Genomic DNA, 15,590 nt, shown 5'->3' with positions numbered 1-15,590 from the left:
GTTTTCAAACCACGACATGTTTTGTATTAAGGCAAAGGAAAAATGCAAATAAGGCATGTATAATCCACACATTCATCCCGCCAATCCAAGTTAATCCATTCAGAAACATACACATGACTAAAAGACAAACTCATGACAGCAGAGACAACAATAGAGCTAATGTTAGATTTACAACAAAGTCAAAAACCACTCATATGACTGGATTATTCTAGACTGAACCACACATTGCAGCTTACTGTTTTTATCATTTTCACTGCCTGCTGGCGGTCGGTGTGAGGCCTCCTGTATGTGACTGATGGCTGAGGGTTCGGTCCACATGCACACGGCAGACACTCCAGGATGGACTCAGATACCCTCGACTCTTCTCAGAGAGCATTTTGGTCACGTGAACTGTATGGCTGCCCCGCATGACATTCTTATTAGGAAAAAATCCCTGTATGCTTTTGGTTAACATGAATCAGGCTATGTTTGGCATTTACCAAAATAGCAATAGGAAACTAACTATAAAAATATATGCTCGATTATACGAGTGTATGTCAACGCATGAGTAAATCAAGGAGGGGTGATTCAAGGCCGGGTGTTGTGACAGCAGCTATAAGCAGTGAGGGGAACTCTGAGTTGTGCAGGAAACACACGTAAATAATGAGCAAATATACACTCCTTAATGGATGACTCATTGTCACACTAACACACACACCATCTTCTCCACTCAAAGTCAAAGAATAGAACACAGACACTTGTGACACAATGGAGGTGGTCACTAGCTAGAAACTGAATTCGTAGGAAAGGAAAAGAAGCAGCAAAGCCTCATATTAGAGAAGCTGGAACCAGTGAAGCAGCTGGAAATTCCTGCCATTTTATTCTCGACAGATGACTTAAATGATTAATGTATTGTCGTAAAAGTAGTTTGATTAACTTTCTGTTGGCTGCCTCAGTGGTTAATCACCACTATTTTAAACATTAAGCGTCAGTAAGGCAGAAACCATTTGTATTTCACAGTCGAGTACTTTCACAGTCAAGAGCGAGTCCTTGGTTCATGAACTTGAGAACACAAACCTGCTGTTAGCAGCGGGGGCATTGACACAGATCTGACACAGAAACACAAAGGTACACAGAAAACTCAGAGAGAGGAAAAGGGAAAGAGCCAAGCACATGTACAATATGGATCTCTGCTGAGAGGTTGCAGCTCAGGCCATGTGACTGCCCTGAGCAGGTAAAGAGAGCGAGAACTGTGTGATAGGTAAGAATAGAAGCTGACAGCTGCTCCGCCTTAAACAAATTGTGACCAAACTCCTCGGACAGCCATGTTCTCAAACCCCTTCACGCACGTTCTCTTTCTCTGTCACACAGCTGTTGGTCAGATCATTAGTTTCCTGCAGCAGATGACGGCAGATAAACACGGAAACAATGGATGGCCCAGAGAAGTACACTTGTTTCTTCATTTCAAAGGTAAAACGTGTCTGTGGGCCCCTCATTGAGGTTCAGGGTACAGAAGAGGAAATGTGAGTGGATACAGATGGCAGAGGGGGTTTGGCACCATGGGTGGTCAGACAGAAAGAGCCTGAGGGCTAACTAAGCACCAGAAGGCAAACAACAGAACAATTTTGAGTCAATAGCACCTTGACCAAGAACTACGGCTATTAGAGGATCAAACCTCTCTGTTAACGTTTGGAAGCACTGTTACTCCCATTTGACTATTTAACAACACTTACATTGAAATCCTCCCATTAAGGGTGAGTCAATAAGTTCAACATGGTTTCTAGCTTCCACTACATGCTTATGTAATACTCTGAATCACAAAAGTGGCTTAATGTGTTTGCACATAAGTTTGTGCTTAAGCTCATGCTCAATCTTTGATAAATTAATTACATTTGTGATGTTAAATTTCCCCCACTGGCTTTTGAAGTGGTTAAGGAGTTTAACCTCAACTGTAATTTAAGGGGTTAAAGGAGATTGGAGGTGATTCTAAGCCAGCCTGACATCTACTGCTGTAAAGTCTCAGACGGAGCAGCTGCTGGGGGGCTACTGTGCCACATAATATCACCAAACCACAAGGAGCAGCAGGTGTGGCCATGGCCATCGTAGGCAAACTAGACAAAAGAAAAGGGGGGGTAGCTATTGAATGTGAATATAGCCTTGACAGTGAACAACTTCAGAGAGGTTTCTTAGTGGCCCTAAATGAAGGTGAGAAAAGGTTTTAGTGGAGACCAGACAAAAGGTTTGATTTTCTTTCCAGCCATCATGGGGTGGGTAGTGTGCTATGATATAGATTTGGCTGTTGTGTGTGTGTGCCATTATAGAATTAATTTACATCATACTGTCACATTAACTGCTACGACCTTCACCTCCACTCACTGCATGTTAACCAGTGACTGTCTGCTTCCCATTTATGCTGAAACAGCACATTTGCATGGCAAGAAAAGGCAGGTGAAAAGCAGGCCGTGCAACAAAGGCATGGACAAGCAGTGTTAATTCACAGTTTAAAGAGAGCATCCAGAGGATCCAGAGCAGTCTGCAGACTGAGCAGGATCGGCAGCAATGAATGTGAAAACAGCCTCTGTACATACATCATTCTGCATAATGAAGCTTATATATTCAACTGGAGGAACAAGGAGAAAATAAGCACATTTTTGACTGGAGGGGAATTTAAAAACGTCCTCCAGCTCCACTACAAAATGCAGTGTGGCTACTGTTGCTTTAGTCACTGGCTAGTCACTGTCCTCATGATAAAAAAAGCCAGCTGTGGAGACACATTGTACATGTCATCAGTGTGCACGTATATAAAGACATGGTGCCCATTCAAACTCTGGATTTGCACTATGTGCCTCCAAAGTGCAAACATTTCACCCAAAACAAAAAGCTGTTGCAGCTGTGAAAAAGTGAGAAAGTGGAGCAAAGGGCACACAGACCAAGTTGGTTGTGAGGTGTGATAAGCTCTCAACTTCCACCATGACTGAAACACTGAATCCACTAATGCTTTTATGATTTGCAACAGGTAATAACTCTTACCTGGCAAATACAAAGTCACAGCACGCAGTCCTGAGCTGTAATTACATCACAGTCCATAAAAAGCAAGAAAGAATATATATTGTAGAATTGTTAGCATCTAATAATGGAGTTTAGTCACACCATCTGGTATTAAGCTCCTTTTCATTCAAAGGCTTTAACTATAGTTTCAGTGTTGAGGTGTACGCAGGCTGTATCAACGCGGACCGCAGTATGCAAAACAAATGCTGCTTTGTGGTGTTATATTAATACAGCATGTTAAGATTTAAATCATACTCAAAAAAATCAATCTTTCACAAAGACCTTGTCAGAAACAGGCTGCCTGGTTTACACTACACTCGGCTAACTGTTGTGATAACAGCTGCTGAAGCGAAGCATCCCTGGCTGCTCCTGCACGTCACCTGACACCCTGCTGCTGTCTTCACTCTTTTGTGCGACTGTGGGTTTCTCGCACATGTCTGATTTCTTGCTCGTGCCTGCTAGGATCGAGTGTCCTCAATGACAAAAAGCAGAGACACGTCTGGCACATTCGCACTACGACTAATGCTTATATAAACAAATAGCAACCTTTGACAATTAGTCAATGAAGCTAATTAAGAGCTTAGAGCCAACAGATGAAAGTGTTGACAATGCATTTAGGGTGAGAGCAGACAGCGGTGCTGCTAGCTAGTATGAAAGGAGGCAGCCGTTCGTCCTTCTACTGACCCACATCTTATCTGGGCGCCATACAGTAGCACAGTAGGCAAACAGACAGACACATGTATCATGAAGTTGACCTTAATGTGAGACACAGAAAAGTACAGCCGACTACCAGGGTGTGTCGCACACAGGATCTTGTAATTTATAGTAATAAAGTTATGTGAGAGCATTTCAATTCAATTTCCAGCCAACCGAGGGATTTAAACCAACAACTTCCTCATCATAAAACATTTTAGAATTGACCATTTGTCCCTTTTATTAGATTCAATTCAGTTTTATGAGATTATTCCTGGACCCACGCTCAGTAAAACATGCTGTACTACCTCGTTGCACAGGTATCGCTGAAGAGCATGTATGACACCTCTTTAAAACTCAGTCCATAGTTTGGTTTATGCTGACTCACATAGGTGAGCAATCCACACGTGCAACAAGTCACTCCCCTGCTATCATGCCTCAAACCTCCAAAAAGAGATTACAAAAGATAAGATTACTAATTACAACACCACGATAGCCCCTGTAAAGCACACTGTCCAAGAAAATACCTATTGAAAGTATAGCTGCAGTTATCAGTTGTCTAATCACAGGCCTAATAAAAGCTTGTAAATGACAGGTGATGAGGTTCAAGTGCACCGACCTCTTTTCTCCTCCAGATCCTGGAGGAACTGCCTGTAAGCAGCTGTGGAGCTCATCCCTTCCTCCCAGACAAAAGAGAAAGAGAGAGGGTGACAGGCGAATGACAAGAGAGAGAAATGATTAAACGAAGTAAAGGGTAAGCGCAGGAAACTGGTGAGAAATGGTGGCAAAAGGTAGGGAAAGCTCAAGGAAATGAATACAAGTGAGGCGGTGAGAAAAGGTGAGTGAAATCAGAACAGAAAGCGAGTAAAGGAGGGAGGAGGAGGGAGAGTCTGTAGGTGTCAGTTGGTCTGTGTGGCCGGCAGTATCCAGGCTGTCAAAGAAGAGCCATCCTTAACCACGTAGATAATCCCTCATCTCTTCCTCGCTCCTTTTCTTGTTCTACCAGTCTTGTCTTCTTTTCGCCGAGTGCGTGGTTAGTGTAGCTCCGAGTGTGGCAGTGTGTTAGCACTTCTAAGCCGGATAGAGGAACTGGACTTTGACCACAAGGCGGGTGATGTCACTGCCAGAGCCAGAAACATGTGTTTCACTTGCGTCTAGAGCGAGAGCGTATGTGTGTGTGTCAGTGTATGTGTGTGTGTGTGTGTCTGAGAAGGAAATTAGAAAAAAAGGGGCGTGTTTTTATTACTCAGCTGTGCTTTTTTTTCCGAAGCGGCATGGTATGTTGAAGGTGGAGTTATGCATGAATGTTTGACGTCTCACACTTGTCGTTCAGTCAGCCTCACACTGTCTTCTTCATGTGTGTGTGACTTTCAGCTGCCTGTTGAATCAACACGCTGGAGCAGATTACAGACTCTCAAACACCCACTTTCTTCTCTTTTTCTAATTTTGCTGCACAGTCTTGCTCTCACCATCTCATGCATGTGTTTCTCGGCTAATGTCAATATTTTAGCTGACAGTACGCCTCTGCACACGTCTGTCACTAAGACAAACTGTCTCTCCTGTAAATTTGGAGGATTAAGTCATCATGAGCCTGCTGCACAGGTTAAGTATCACATAGAGTATTTGGATAAAAGGAGCTACTGCATGCAATACATAGAGAATATACTGTAAATACATATACCACATGTATTAGAAAATCTTCAGAGAAATAGCCATGTTTGACTCTCATCATCTCAGTCTGCTATGGCGGCACGAACAATCAGTTTTACTGCTTTCACTACTCCATTAATCCACTACTCATTTCAGCACTAGTGTGGCACCATAAGAATGCCTGTCAGATACATTAAAATATAATAACGAACCAGGATCAGTCAGTCAATAAAATATCATATTGAATCTTGAACAGTCCTCCTTAAACCTTCTACACACGTCAGCTCTGTCCTGTCTCTTTTATTCTACCTCATGAAAAGTAAACACCTGAAGTTAAATAATTACCTGGTTTGTAACATGTAACAGACACACACACCAAACACACCATACACACCACACACACACACACACACACACACACACACACACACACACACAATGAAAAGAGGGCACATCAGGCCGGAGGAGATCTAGTGCCATGTTAGCCAGCAGGTTAACTCCAAATATTTGTACTGGCTTTCTTCATTTAAGGGCCACTTGTGAGAAATGTAAGTGTATATCGTGAAAGTAAAGCAATGGCAGTGAATGTCTCTCTCCATGTAATAAGTGTATTTACATTATGAGTATAATGATGCTTAAAGGATCAGGAAACGTAAACGAGCTACTGCTCAAGTTCACGTCAGGAAGCTGTGGCCAACAGCTCAGAGAAAGACAGAAACTACGAAAGTGTATTAGCAGGAAATCAACAAAAAAGCGCTGAAATGATTTGCACCACCATGACAAAAGTGATTGATTGTGATATATTTTGCTGTTGTCTGTATGAGCATTCATGATCCCTGTTAAAGAATTCAACTGAGGCATGTTTTCACAGCTGCTTGTCTGACTAAATTATGTTACAGTATTATTTTTATGGACAAAATAATTAACAAAAACATGATGAAAAACTGTACACTGAACTCTTATCAATACTCCAGCATTTTACCCATGTAACAATTGAATGTCACGAGCCAACTGTGAAACAGATACGCATGAACGGAGGATGTGCAACTTGTCAGAAAAGCTTTGAAGCCAATAATTCAAAAAGTTACAGCTTGTTCGTCCATACTGTCTCTATTGTTAATGAACGCTCGCTCGCTCGCTCACTCACTCACTCACTCACTCACTCACAAACACAACCTGCCACACAGGCAAACATTTCTTTGTACTGACACACACACACACCTACACTTTGACTGAGGAGCTCACGGGTTGCAAACATTTGTGTGATCAGGAGAGGACAGAAGTTTAACGAGAGAGTAATTACTGATCGACAGGAGGACAGATACACCGAGTGTGTGTGTGTGTGTTTTCCAGAGGGATTTGAGATGACCTCTGATAATGACCTGACCCACAAAGTTCAAAGGGCAATAGCTGCCAATACGTCTCCATTACTTTGTTTCCTCACATGTATGTAAACGGCATCCCAGGGGAAGGAAACACCCAGGGACTTGAACTGTCACCAATGCACACAGACAGCTAGTGTTGTTTGTTTCACCGCATGCATCTGATGCCTGAAAACAGTTTCTATAAATACTACATGTATGCAAAAGCTACTACACCATATGAAACCATCTTCCCCACACACACACCTCAGAAATCCTGAGCAGATAAAGAGGCGGTGCAGTTCAAAGCCAACGAGGTCTATTCAAAAATCCTTTTTAAGTTGAGAAATCCTGACAAAAAAATGTTGAAAACCGTTCAGCGATCCTGAACGCTCCCCTGGGAGTCTCCTCTTTCACATGACCCTGTCAACAGCAGCCACTTCATCAAAGGCAACCCTGAACACCCTGCACACACTGATTCACACACACTTCTGCTCAGGCAGTCACGCACCGGGCCAGAGGACGGTGGTGGTGTGACTGGTAACCAGAGTGACAGGATAGCAGCTAGCTGCTGATGTGTTTTTCCACCTTTTATACACGTTCCTCCGAGGCCTGGCAACACACTGTAAACTAGTCCAGAGGTGTTAACTTTAAAACAACTAAACCAAAACAGAGAGGAAGTACACTGGCAAATATTTGACTCAGCAAACAGCTGCAACGGTGTGGACATACACTCAAAGCCAAACAGGCAGCACAAGTTAAATTCCAGTTGTCCATGTGGATCAAATAGTTTCATCTCAGTCAACGTGTCTCCTCCATAAACTTCACCCAAGAGGACGGAAATTCTTCTCAAATTCTCACCAATAAAGAAAAGGACAGACCCTCGGAAAAAGGGGACAATAGCAAGTGGGAAACAGATTTTTCCAAAAAAAAATAGACACTTGGTACCATCAGGTCACACAGCCAGTAGTTTCAGCGAAAAAGAATAAAGTGAGGGTAGAGGGGAGAAATAGATGTTTTTACCTTTGTTGGAGGAAGTCAGCAGAAACAGCAGCAGCAGCAGCAGCAGCATGGGGGAGAAAAAAAAGAAGAAAAAGACAGTCTGGTTAGATTGAAGATCTTTTAAAACATGAAGTCAGCCTTAAAATTAGATGTGTGCCATTTCATAATCCTGTTCCAAAGCAGTAAAAGTCACTGTTACACCACAGTAGAATTAGTCAGTCAGTCACTCTGTACTGTTTAGTATTCAGCCACTCTTCTGCTGTAAGAGGAGCTCTGAAGAGGGAGTGTAGGGTATAACAGCCGTTACACCACCTGATTGGAAACTGATTGTTTTGTGGGTGCATTTATTCGTATCTGCATTAGTTCAGTTGATGCTGAATGTCTCCAATGTCTCTGTTTCGGCATTTGCTTTTCCTACGTTCATGCATGTTGTGAGTGTGTGTGTTTCTGTGTGTAATTGGCACTATTTACATTTTATCAGCCTTGATACAGTATGTGGTGAAATCTGATTAATGTCTGGCTGTTTGGAATAAACTAGGCATCATTCTGATCCATGAAAAGGAAGTGACATCACAGCCTTGCTTTGTTTGATAAATTTACTACCTTGAATAAATTTTTCAGCACAGCTGTTGCAACCTTTATAAGAAAACTGGAACACTGTTGAGGACACTCTTAAGTCTGTTTATTATTAGTTTAGTGCTGCTGACAACACTTGACTACATCAAATGCACACTCAGCCTGTTTGTACTCATGGTATCAAAAAATGCGAAGGCACTTTCGCTTCTGGCACATTTCTGTCTGCAGTCTATACTTTCTTTCTGTCTAAATCAGGAGAAATTGCAGCAGGAGGCCAAACATCAGTGTTTCATAACTTCTGATGTGTTTCAGAGCAACACAAATTGCCTCTCTGGGGGAAGTGAAGTCTAAATGTAAGTCTGGTTTCCTTTAATGAAAAGGAGACCAGAAGAAAGAAGAGAAAGGATCAGCTGCTTGGATGGATGGGTAGACAGTGTGATGTGTCGAAGGGTTAGGAGGTGAAACAACTTTGGGCCTGTGATAGCTGGGAGTGCACAGAGACGCATGAAACAAAGGAGTATTCATGAGGGAAAACTGTACAGGATGAGAAATGGCGAGTGAAAAACACACAGAAGAAGTCAGAAGGTGAGGAGACTAAAATTTCCTCCAGAGCCAGCCAGAGGATTTCTTGCTCTACATATCTCATCTTTTCAGATAATGGAGGGGGGAAGGGAGGAAAAAGAGATGCACATTTCTACAGATGCATGTAGGTCAGCTGGAGCAGAGATGAACTGTGTACAGTACAAAGAGTTTGACCACTGAAAATCAACAAAAAACACAGCAGCCAGGAATGACCAAGCACAAAACAGACGGGGCTGTTCAGCTAGTTAGATCAGGAGATCTATAAACTACAAGAAAGCCAAAGTTAATCCAGATTAATCCAGATATTAGAGGAGTTTTCATATTGCATCAAGTTGGGCATAATTTAGAACAAGAATATGGGAGTTCTTGTACTTTCCAGTTTTCTTTTTCCAGTTGTCCACCTGCCAAGGGACTACAGATGAAAAGTGGCTTGCACAAAGAGAGTCTCTTTTCCTTTGCAGATAATCCCTGACAAATTAATTGAGGAAAAGTTGCTTTTTCTTTAGGTCTGTGTTATTCAACGGCAGCCGAAAGGTGAGGCAGAACAAACATGACTCAATTTAACGGATGCAGCACAGGCTTGTATGCACGTACGGTATAACTGCTGCACTATATAAACACTTTCATTGAACAAACACACACACACACACACACACACACACACACACACACACACACACACTCCTCTGCAAGCCTGTTAATCTCCTCCAATCTTTTGAGGGCAATTCAGAGAGGAACCTCTTGTCCATTCATGTCTGAACTGACTCCCTTGCTGACTCTTTTCTCAGAGTGTGTGTGGTAATGTGTGTGTGTGTGTGTGTGTGTGTGTGTGTGTGTGTGTACGCGCGTACGTGTTCCACCTGGCCCACGTCCAAGCTGTATCACCTGATTTGTCATAACAGGCACTGGATGAAAGTGATTCAAGGCTTTGTTTTACCATGCGTAGCGTTTATGACCCAAAGAAACCACACAGACTTCAGGCTAAGTTCACATTATTTTCACATCACCTCCTCTATTTATCTCTGGCACTGACATCTTAGCCTTCATAATATCCAGGGTTTGTCTGTGTGCTGTAGTAAATCCCCACCCATTTGCTGCTACAAGTCCAGTCATTCAAAACACTGCTATGAGAGACGCTGTTAGTTATAAATATTCATGGTCTCGTGGTGTGCGGTACAAAAGGCGTCCCCACTAGTTTGCTGCAGCACAAAACATGAGATGCTTGTTACATCACAGATTTTACATCTTAAGATCTGTATTTCACAAGTCTGTCAGACACATTTTATTTTTCATTCTGATCAGAAAATAATTTGAGGAGAGGAGACGGAATGAGACATAAAATGTGTAAGTAGCTGTGACGCATTATGAGAGAAAGAGGGGTTGACAAAGATAATGACAAAGAGACAGAGGTGAGCAGACAGAACAGTGATAATAAAAGAATGAATGACACCATGGTGGATAAGAAATGGAGGGACCCTGAAATAACTGAAAAGACATGAAAAAGCCAAGTGATGCAGAGTGAAAAAAAAATATTAGAGTGCAGACGAAAGGCTGCCAGACAGACACACGCGCGCACGCACACACGCAACACAGGAGGTAAACACTGAGATAAGCTGTCACAATAGTAAGGAGGGGCTGAACAGGAAGAATGCAGCGTTCTTGTGGCAAAAATAAAAAGCCCCAGAACTTCTCTGAATGTCTGTACACGGTCAGTGATTGAGTGCGATCTCAGGTCAACCGTCAGGTAAAACCAGCTGTTAGCCACCTTTTAACATGGTTTATATTTTTAAAGTGACACTTAAAAATTCACTGATATTTCCTGACATTTTCCCAAATTTCACACACACACACAGGCATGGAAAGGCTGGAGCATGATAGCCCAGACATCCACTACAGGCCTCAACAAGTCCACCCTCAAACCATTATATGAGCTACGACATTGGAGCAGCTGCAGGCTGGAAGAGATCCATGTTTCAGTAAGGAACTGCGACATTTTCATGGAAATAAATGTCCGTTTCACTACTCCTTCTTCTGCCTTATTTTTAAATCAATCACAATCATCGATGTTGACCTCAAGTATGTTGAGCTTCCCAGTGCTCCACTAAATGCAGTGCAGAGGCGGGGCGAAATGTCACGGAGGAACACAGTGGAAGGGTTAATATTAGTGATCCACATTTGTTCCAGCCCAGCAACAGCAGCTTGTTTTTGTTAACAGCATAAATAGACAGCCTAGCCTAAATAGCAAGGCACAATGGTTGAACAAATAAAGAGAAGAGTGCCACAGAGACTCAGATTTCACAAGCAATATTTTAGAGAAAAGAAAAAACACAAAACAAAAAGGCAGCAGCATCAAACTAAATCAAACTACTCAGCTTTATCTGTGCAACTGGCTGCTTACTTCCAACACAAGAATTCTGATATATGCCAGTTTGTACTAATACTGTAATAACAACATGGTAACATGGTTGTAAAGTAAGCTGTGTGTGATGCAGCTGTGCAGACAGGCAGACCAGCGGTGGGCGGCAGAGTAGAGGCGGTTCAAAAATAAAACCAGAGAAAAGCCAACACATACACACATGCAGGTATGAATATGAGTGTAATGCTGGAGAGAAGAGAAGGTGGGCGAAAAGTTGAAATGGAGGATAATGTGGATGAGAGATGGAGAGTGGGAATGAATGAGTAGGTAGGCTGAGTGGGAGGGAAAAGGAATGACGGAGAGAAAAAGTAAAACCGTCAAATAGATGGAGACGGCAGCAGGACAAAAGAAAGAAAAAGACAGAGAAGGAAAAGAAGCAATAAATAAAAGACAGACACACACAGACATGTGGAATGTCTGCAGGTATATTCTACCTGCTGAGAGACTGCGAACAGAAAGCAGTCCTCATCTGATTTTCTGTGCAGTAGTACTTCAAATGTGTGCAATACCAATAAACTTAATTGGAATCCGAGCTTCATCTCGTCAAATGCCATTATTTATGTTTAGAACTGAACATGGCCCTCTACACACAAATGCAATACTAAAGAAACAGAGGCAACATTTGCAGCAGACACACACACAAATCTGATGTACTATAGAAAACCCACACCTGCACGTGAACACACACATACACACATTGAAACACCTGTCTGATGTACATAGTCTGAGTGCCCCACTTTAGACTGAACTGCACAGTTGTTTCAGAGACCTTGGAGACAGACAGACAGACAGACAGACAGACAGACAGACAGACAACTACTGCCAGCCACATCTAGATACAGTACAGCAGTCAGCCTACAGAGAACGTACAAGCCATACTACATACCTACCTAACAACGTCAGGCTGTCCTTTTGATCTGTGTAAATAAAGAGTTACATGTTGCTAATATGAGATACGCTGTCATCATTACACAGCACTGTGATGACTCTTTCCACCCTGACACTGAGATAAGTTAATAGTAAGTGTACATTAGTGGGTGAGGGGGTGATTGCGACAGTCAGAGACACGCGGGCGTTTTTAATGGGGTCCATATGTCCAATAAGCTGAAAGACGCTGCCTCTGAAGACTTCCCTGTCTCAGGAAGTTCCCAAGCTGTGAGAGCAGAGTGTTATTAAATATTCACACATTGATATTATGATAGACGAGAAACATGGTCAGCACAAAATGATCAGAGGGGAATCACGATGCACACTTTTATAGTGCGCTATGTGTGGCCATAGTTAAGAAACAAGGGAAGCTGCTACTTCAACACAAACTTCATGGGAGGAATCATGCTGGCCTAAAAATCAGAATATGACCTCTCAAGTACTTTTACAGCTGCGTCTCAAATGCTCCTGATTCCCTGTCTTGGTAAAGAAATACAGTAACAGTAAAAATGCTGTAAGGCGCAAATAATGTTTTTTCACAGATGAAATGACAGTAACTTAAGATGCAGCATCTCTCACTCTATAAAAGTGCCTCAGAAAATCCCAAACATCCGTTCATCTTGACCCACGTTTTATTTACCAAACATCCGAAAGCAGATTCCATATCCAGGATTTGTACAGTCAAAGTTGGGACTAACAAATAGGTTAGTTTCCTTGTTAGAGCCCTAAAATGACTTAGATATTAGACAGCGTTAGTATTCACTCTAGGACTGTTTAGAAGGAACAAAGTACCCTTACGTTAATGGAGCAAATGGAGTTGTGCAGGTAGTGTTTTCAACAGTATACATTGCCAGAAGTAAATGGAAGACTTGGAGAGCTTGTCCAGACGCAAATGTAGTTATTCATCAGTTATGACCTAAGGAAGCACGACGGAACGACATACTTAAACAGTAGCAGGAAGGACATGCTGAAAAGGATAAACAAACTCAGACAAATGACAAAGAAAAACACAAGCTTCACATCATGGAACCAAAGAGACCAGACAGGAGGCTAACGACATGGTCAGTTTTTAGTAAAAATGACTGCTGGCCAAAGTCTTGACAAAGCTAAATGAAAGCTCGAAGAAACCATTAACTCTGGTCAAGCCTAAAGAGGATTTCTGCAACATGAATACACACACAGCCTGTCAGCTAGTGGCCAGCTGAAAGCTCCTCATTTCATTAGAGAGTGTAATTAATAACCACACATTTAAAGGCCTCACTAAGTAGCCAGAGAGACTGTAGGAGGAGGAAAAGCAGAGAGGTCACAAGGATTAGAAAACGGGAACATAGGACACAAGATGGACAGCCTGGAATTCCCTCTCAATTCTACTTGTGTCACAAAAAAAGAAAACAAATTAGGCGCACTTCCATCAGCATAGTTTCATCAGCAGTTGGTGGTATAGGCTATGTTATCCATGGCTGTAACAAACAGAGTAGAAGAAGAAAAGGCCAGAAACCAAACCAGCTGTTTGCCAACAGCCAACAAATCTAGAAGAAGAAGAAGACAAAGGCAAAGGAGAAGAGTACATGTGGACGATTGGCCTATACAAACCTATACAAACGCTATACTTCAAAATGTGCAAAATACATTGATGGAAACATGGCTACTGTGCCTTTGAATCTGTCCTCTACTGTATCACAACGTCTTGTTCCATAAGCCATCATTTGATTGAGTAAATTAGACCTGTCACACCCAGAAAAGAGAGCTAATATTTGTCTTGCACTAACCAACATTCAGCCAAAACTCAGGGCTTTTTTAGAATAGAGGATTTTCCAAAGATGATAGTGGCTTGCCAAGAAGATTAAGTTGCCAGGCACTGAGAGATATTTGTCCATATTTGGTTGATCGTAATCCTGTCCTGGTCACACCCTGCAGTAGTTAAGTTCACTGAAGTTACAGAATGGCGTGAGTATCTCATCACTCTCAGCTGTAAGAAAAGAGCTTGGAAGTCCCCTCTTTTAAAAAGTCAACGCTCTCTGAATTGGCACCTTAAGAAGCAGCTATTTCCAGAGTGTGAGCAAGAAGAAACTGTGTCGTCCACTCAGTCTGAATTAGCAGAGGTGGCAAGATGAGGACATTAATCAAGCGCTTGCTTCTTGCTTTGAGAACGAATTCAAAAATTAGGTCTTCTCTCTTATTTTGTATTTATTTGTTTCTCCTTAATCAATATCTGATCAATATCTGTTCCTTTATTTCATTGGGCAAAACATTAAAGGTCCCTATTTCTCTTTTGAGATCCTCTATATATGAAGTGAGTATCAGCAGGCGTCCACACCCTGTAATGTGACAGCAGTCAGTCAGAACGCACAACATCCAAATACCGGAACGACTGCACCCAGCAGACCCCTGACACACCCCGTAACCACAAACAGCTGGGGAATACAGGGAGGGGGGAGGGGGGAGGGGGGAGGGGGGAGAGTGTCAGCAGAGCACAGAGGGAGCTATGATGGTCAGTGTGTTTGTGTGTGCAAGTATTGAAATTTGGAGAACTTCAATACTGAGAAAGTCGAAATAACTTCACCGACTCCACTGGTGAGAACAGCTGCATGTAAATTTAACACACACACACTTGCTGCTGTTCAGGGGACAGTTTCTTTCTGATTCATCACTTCCTGCGGTTGGAGATACAGTCCCAGAGCTACATTTCACCGAACTGCAATAAGGTTGAATCATCTCCAGCTAAAGGGGGTGGGACACTCTTTTGTAGTGCAAACCCAACTGCTAATTTAAGCTGATAAGCTGTCTGAAGTACAAGCTGTCATTTCTCAATTTAGTCAAATGGAGAATAGAGGAAAAGGGGCGTTGTAAACGAGCAGACGTATGTTTGGAAGCAGAAAGACATGGTAGGCAATTCCCGACAGGAATAACGTTGACTGGTTGTGCCAAGAGAGACAGGTGGGTTACAAGAGACTGCAGCAACTGGGAAACATATGACATACATATCACATTCACCTCACGCCCTTTTCATCAATCATCCACTTCACATCCATCGTCATGTCTTTCCACTCCATATGGTATCCCTCTACTGGCCTTTACTCAGTGCTACCAGGGGACGTTTTTGGGATGGGTAGGGCATTTGTCAGTTGTCCTGCTGGCTTGTATCCAGGCGTGAGGAAGAATTTAGGCTCGCCACCCACCTGTTTAAATCTCTCACTTCAGCTTCCCTGCCCGCTGTCCTTTGAAATATCTGGACAGGTCGTCATCACTTATTTGAGCACAAGGAAGCTTCTCATTCCCTCATCATCTGGCTATAAACCAAATGACTGACATCAAGCAATTATTACCCATGTAACATACACAAGTGTGATTTTAAA

The 15,590-nt window shown here is 42.5% G+C and overlaps 2 protein-coding genes across 11 annotated transcripts in view; one reads left to right on the top strand and one right to left on the bottom strand.

Moving 5' to 3' along the window:
- Positions 1 to 7,382, top strand: part of gsk3aa (glycogen synthase kinase 3 alpha a) — a 195,589-nt gene extending 188,207 nt beyond the window's left edge. The window contains exon 12 of the transcript XR_013078424.1: positions 7,366 to 7,382. The gene's annotated coding sequence lies outside the window, so the exon portion shown is untranslated. The remainder of the gene's footprint in view (positions 1 to 7,365) is intronic.
- Positions 1 to 15,590, bottom strand: part of macf1a (microtubule actin crosslinking factor 1a) — a 214,549-nt gene that overhangs the window by 151,762 nt on the left and 47,197 nt on the right. Inside the window, exon 1 of one of the 10 annotated variants that reach the window (XM_076755019.1) lies at positions 4,340 to 4,409. The exons of the other annotated variants lie outside the window; for them this stretch is intronic. Coding sequence (XP_076611134.1) covers positions 4,340 to 4,394 — 55 coding nt within the window. The 5' untranslated portion in view covers positions 4,395 to 4,409. Of the gene's footprint in view, positions 1 to 4,339; positions 4,410 to 15,590 lie in introns of those variants that run through there. 10 annotated transcript variants of the gene reach the window in all.

This window comes from Chaetodon auriga, chromosome 17 (genome assembly GCF_051107435.1).
Source record: "Chaetodon auriga isolate fChaAug3 chromosome 17, fChaAug3.hap1, whole genome shotgun sequence".
In the NCBI taxonomy this organism is placed as follows: Eukaryota; Metazoa; Chordata; class Actinopteri; order Chaetodontiformes; family Chaetodontidae; genus Chaetodon; species Chaetodon auriga.
This window is presented reverse-complemented; position numbering and strand designations above follow the sequence as displayed.